Here is a 5,515-nt window from a genome sequence, read left to right as displayed (position 1 = left end):
TACACACACGCACACACACGCACACATGCACACGCCGGGGAGGATATATCTTCTACTTCTCCTCACTGCACAGCCCCGCCCCCAGGTACACACACACACACGTCGGGGAGGATATATCTTCTACTTCTCCTCACCGCATAACCCCGCCCCCAGGTACACACACGCACACGCGCACACATGGGGAGGATATATCTTCTACTTCTCCTCACCGCATAACCCCGCCCCCAGGTACACACACGCACACACGCACACGCGCACACATGGGGAGGATATATCTTCTACTTCTCACCGCCATAGCCCCGCCCCCAGGCACACACACGCACACGTCGGGGAGGATATATCTTCTACTTCTCCTCACTGCACAGCCCCGCCCCCAGGTACACACACGCACACACACGCACAAATGCACACGTCGGGAAGGATATATCTTCTACTTCTCCTCACTGCACAGCCCCGCCCCCAGGTACACACACGCACACACACGCACACGTCGGGAAGGATATATCTTCTACTTCTCCTCACCGCATAACCCCGCCCCCAGGTACACACACGCACACGCGCACACATGGGGAGGATATATCTTCTGCTTCTCCTCACCGCATAACCCCGCCCCCAGGTACACACACGCACACGCGCACACATGGGGAGGATATATCTTCTACTTCTCCTCACCGCATAGCCCCGCCCCTAGGTACACACACGTGCACACATGGGGAGGATATATCTTCTGCTTCTCCTCATTGCACAGCCCCGCCCCCAGGTACACACACGCACACACACGCACACACGTTGGGGAGGATATATCTTCTGCTTCTCTTCATTGCACAGCACATCCACGAGCTGGATGACATTCCGGTGTCGCAGCCGCCGCAGGAGCTGGATCTCCCTGCAGGGACAGGACGGAGTCAACACTGCCGAGTGCCACCCCACCCTGGGACTTCCAGACAGCTTGTGCAGGGCCACTCCAGAGCTCCAGCCCCTCCACGCCCCCGCTTTATCCAAATGTTCAACTCCCGTCTCCCTGGAGCCCTCATCCTCACAGGCTCGAGCAGGCTGCCCCTTCCAGGAAGCCCCTACTCACTGTCCCCAACCCAAGTGCCTCATTTCCTGTCCGGGTGCCCTTCAGCGCCAGGCCAGCGGGGCCCAAGAGGCCAGGGCAGCCAAGGGCACTGTCTACATGAGTGACCGCCGGGCCAGGCCTAGATTAGGGCAAGCGGAGAACCAAGGCATGGGGGCAGCCGCTAGGGATGAGGCTGAAGAAGGAGCAGAGATAAGTTGGGCCCCAGAGAAACCCCAGACGAAGCCTCCTGTGCTCCCGGACTAGTGAAGCCTGGGCTAGTAGCTCAGCTTCCCGGCAAGGCTGCAGCTATTTATAGCGCTGGCTCGTAGCCTGGTGCTCACAGCCTGGCAGCAGATTGGGGGGTGGGGGGGGTGCTGGACACAGCCCGCTTACCATCACCCCAGGGCCACACATGAATGCCATACCACACCAGCCAGAAGCTGCCCACAGCCCACATGTCAGACAAGGGGGTCGCAGTGGCCTGTGGGGGTCTCCTGGGAACGGAGAGGGTCTGTATTCACCGAGATGTCCCTCCCAGCAGCACCCTGTGGGTTCTACCTGCGCCCCGCCCCCCAGCCTGGCCATTGACCTTGAGCCACACTTAGGCCAGGGACAGGTTCACGTTCTGCCACTCAGGCCTGGCAGACTTCCTCATGCCCATGGTCACTCACTGGGCTCTGGCCAAGTGGCTGGCCACCTCATGTGGACAGCTCCCAAAGGGCAGGGGATCCCAACTTGTGGCTTCCCAGGACTTCCTGATCAGACCCGAGTGTTGGCATGTGTCTTTAACAAGCCCAACTTGCCACCTCATGTCAGAGATCCCCAAACTGGCACACCCACCCCACCTGCTGGCAGTGCGCCCACATCAAACCTGCCTCAGAGAGGTTCACCAAAACTGCATGTGCTGACTGGGGCCCACAGTCCTCCCTCCTGACAGGACCACAGTAGCTGCTGAGTGGACACTCCGCAGTCATCAGACCTGGGTGCATTTCAACCCCGATGACCATGAATGAGACCACACTGTAGCTTCAATGGCACAGAGGATTCCAGACCCCCTCGGACCATAAAGAAGGAGACAAAACAGGACTCAAGACTCCCCTGACTGAGAACACAATCAATAAGATGACTGAAGAAGAAGATCACAGGATTTAAGACACCCCCACCCCCGACTGAGAATGGGATCACCCTGTGATTGAGAAAGAGACCACACAGAGGAGTCCAGATCCCACCCCCACCCCGACCCCCATGGAGAACCAGAGGACCCAGGGATTCAAAATCCCACCCTAACCTTCCCTTCGGCCCTGCTCCCTTTCACCTGGGCCTGCAAGGCTGAGCTCTCCCTCAGCGTCCACTCGGCAGGGAACCTCAGTGCTGGGGAATTCCACCTCAGCACCTGGCCTCCCAGTGGACACTCCAGGCTCCCCCTCACCAGCACAGGGCCCAGGATGGAAGGGGCAGGGCGGGAGGGGGGGGGCCTGAGAGCCGCAGGTCACAGAAGCATGTGGGCAGTGGGCCCGACACCGCAGGCGCCACTGCAGCTCTGGGGGGGGGGGGGGCGGGGGCAAAGCTCTCTACCATAGTGTCTCATCTCTGTCCAGAGGAAATACACAGCGAGAAAGACAAATGCTTAAAAGAAAAGGAAAAGGCTGCCGGAAGTGCTTCTGAAAGAGAGGAAGCAAAGCCTTCCGGCAAGTCCACCCCGACTCTCTCTCGGGAACCGTCCAGGCCCCATCGGCCTGTGCATGTGGCTGAGGGCAGAGTGGACAGACAGCTGCTACTTGTGGACCCACCAGAAGAGGATCAAAGCCACCCCGACCAAGAACAAGACATGGGCCATGCACATGGCTCAGGTTCCAGAAGGAGTAAGAAGAGCGGGCCACAGGCTAGATCCAGAGCAGACTGGGGAGTCAGGGCTCTGACGGGGGTGCTCAGCCCAGCCCCACGGCCCTCATTTCTGCTCGTCTCTACGGAACACAACAGGGGACTCACGAGGGGAAACATGTCATCGATTTCAGTTCAATGCAACACTTAGCACTGGGCATGCTAAACAGAAAGTGGGGACAACCCAAAGGTGGTGGTATACACAAGGGCACAGTACTAAGCCATCAGGAGGAATCAAACCTGGAAAAGGTGGCCCATGAGAGGAGCCAGACATAAAAGAACACGTTTTGGGGGCTACCATTTAAATGAACTGTCCAGAACAGGCAGACCCAGTGGTGGCCTGGGACTTCAGTGTGGGGTGAACGCTCTGGAGTCTGGTTGTGGTGGGGCCGACCCAGGGTGGACAGCAGCTTGGTGCATCTCTGAGACCCATCATGTGCTCTAGCCCCAGCGACCCGGTGTCTGACCTGCGTCACCACCAGTCTTACTAGGTAAGGAGCTGAGGCTCTGGGTCAGGGTATACACACAGACAGAGGCCAGGACCATTACTCAAGGTTCCTAGCCACCAAGCTCCTGGCTTGGGGGTGGGGGGTGAGGGATGGGAGGTGTTGTCCAGAACAGTGTCAGCCCAGTCCCCTGGGGCCATCCACTCTCACACCTGAGTGGGAAGCGGGGCAACACCCCCTGAACAACAGTAAATACAAGGAAAACACTTCTCCCTTCTCCCCAATGCCTGTCTGTTTTCAAGGCAAACACCTGGGCACAAGAGCAGTCTGAGGTTCCTGACGCTGCCTGTACCACCTTTGGAGGGTGACCTTTCCATGGCTGTGGGGGCAGCCTTTCAGTCCAGCCTGGCTAGCGGAAGGGCCCCTCCCTCTACATCAAGGCACAAACTTGCCCAACTCACTGGTAACGCACCGTCAGGGAGGCCATCACTTTTGATTACAAAGTGCTGGGAAACTCCAAGGACCTAGGGCAGTGTCCCGAGCGTGGTACCGCCCGTCCCGGGACCAGGGGGCTCTGTCTGTACACATTCCCGATTCCCCAGACCCCACTAGGCGGTATCTTCTGTGAGCACAGGGAACCGGCTGGACCGTCCTCTGCGGCTGATGGGCTTCTGAGCAGCCAGCTCAGTGGGCAGACGAGCAGGTCCAGGACCCAGACCAGCAGGTGAGGACAGGCTGACACTGAGTCCCTTTGGGGAGAGGCCAAGCAGCTAGTGCTGCTCTAATGGAGTCCAAGAGGAGCGGTGATTGTGGGGTGGCCCAGGGGGAACCCCTGCCTCCTAGTTAGGCCGCTCCTCATCTCTCAGGGACCAGGGGCTCCCCAGCTCGCTCACAGAAGCCTGTGTGCTATGCTAACGTTCCAATCTACAGACCATCAGTCATGCACCCCACCCCGGTGGGGCGGCTCTGCTGGGAGGGAGCGGCGTGCTCACGCTGGAAGGAGACTCCCATGCAGCCCACAGGCAGGAGTGGAGAAGGCCCCTCCGATGGGCGGTCTCAAGAACAGGTGTGGTGGAAGAGGCGGAGGAGACAGAGGAAGCAGGTCTGGACACCAGGTGGACAGGGACCATCCGGCTGTCCAGCCCTCCAAACCCAAAGCGCTGGGCCTAAGGGGACCCAAGGGGCAGGGCCTCGGTTGTTTGCGCCTGGGCGGGGCCCATAAGCTGGTGCCAACAGCTCGTTTTGGCAGCGGCGGGGAAGTACCAGGGTCAACAGGCCCCATACCGGCCTCCTAAGACGGCAGCGGGGGCACCCAGCAGGTCCACTGATGTCCACACCAACACACACACACACACACCCCTGCCAGGCAACACCAGGGGGACCCCGCCGCCTGGGTCAGCTTGGGGTTTAGGGGAGGAAGGAAGGAGAAAAGCGAGAGAGGCGAGGGGGCGGCATGGAAGGAGGACGGTAAGGAGGGGGCAGAGGCAGGGACCCGGCAGGCGGCCCGCACTCACTTCTTCACGTTGGCCTCCCCGTTGGGGATGCGCCGGAGCTTTTTCTTCTTGAGGATCTTGACGGCGCGCCGACACAGCGTCTCCGAGTCCAGCACCTCCTTCACCTTCCCGTACGAGCCCTCCCCCAGCAGGTCCCCCATCAGGTATTTGCCGATGAGCTTGGCGCGCTTGCGGCGCGGCTGGTAGATGACCTCGGTGGAGTCGATGCGGTGGATGAAGGTGTCCATGCCCACGGACATGAGCTCGCCCTCCGTGAACATGCCGAGCTGCTGGGGGTCCACCACGTCCATGCTGGACCCACGCCGAGTCCCGCCGCCCGGCCCTTCCTTCCTCTCGCCCCACAAAATCCACACGAAGCAGTAACAAGAAAGCCTTCTTCGAAAAGAAGCGATTGGAGGAACCCACGTCCGCGGGGCCCGGGGAGGCCGGCTGTGCCGTCTCGAGCGCTAGGTCATCCTCCGGGACTTCAGACCCGCGGGGGCGTCGGTCCCGGCCTTTCCATCACCGGGGTCCCATGTGGGCCGGGGGTCCGCGTGGGGGCGGCCCGGGACCCCGCCCCGACTCCGGGAAGACAAACTTCGTGAAGGCGCTGGGAGGCAGCGTCCGCGCTCCGT

At 60.5% G+C, this 5,515-nt stretch overlaps 1 protein-coding gene across 1 annotated transcript in view; it reads right to left on the bottom strand.

The window, feature by feature from the left end:
* STK11 (serine/threonine kinase 11) overlaps positions 1 to 5,219 on the bottom strand; it is a 16,346-nt gene extending 11,127 nt beyond the window's left edge. The window contains exons 1-2 of the mRNA XM_006876714.1: positions 4,902 to 5,219; positions 803 to 886 (exon numbers count right to left, since the gene is read on the bottom strand). Of these exons, the coding sequence (XP_006876776.1) occupies positions 803 to 886; positions 4,902 to 5,191 (374 nt within the window). The 5' untranslated portion in view covers positions 5,192 to 5,219. The remainder of the gene's footprint in view (positions 1 to 802; positions 887 to 4,901) is intronic.
* Between the last annotated feature and the right edge of the window lie 296 nt (positions 5,220 to 5,515).

The sequence above is a fragment of the Chrysochloris asiatica genome, unplaced genomic scaffold (genome assembly GCF_000296735.1).
Source record: "Chrysochloris asiatica unplaced genomic scaffold, ChrAsi1.0 scaffold00409, whole genome shotgun sequence".
In the NCBI taxonomy this organism is placed as follows: Eukaryota; Metazoa; Chordata; class Mammalia; order Afrosoricida; family Chrysochloridae; genus Chrysochloris; species Chrysochloris asiatica.
This window is presented reverse-complemented; position numbering and strand designations above follow the sequence as displayed.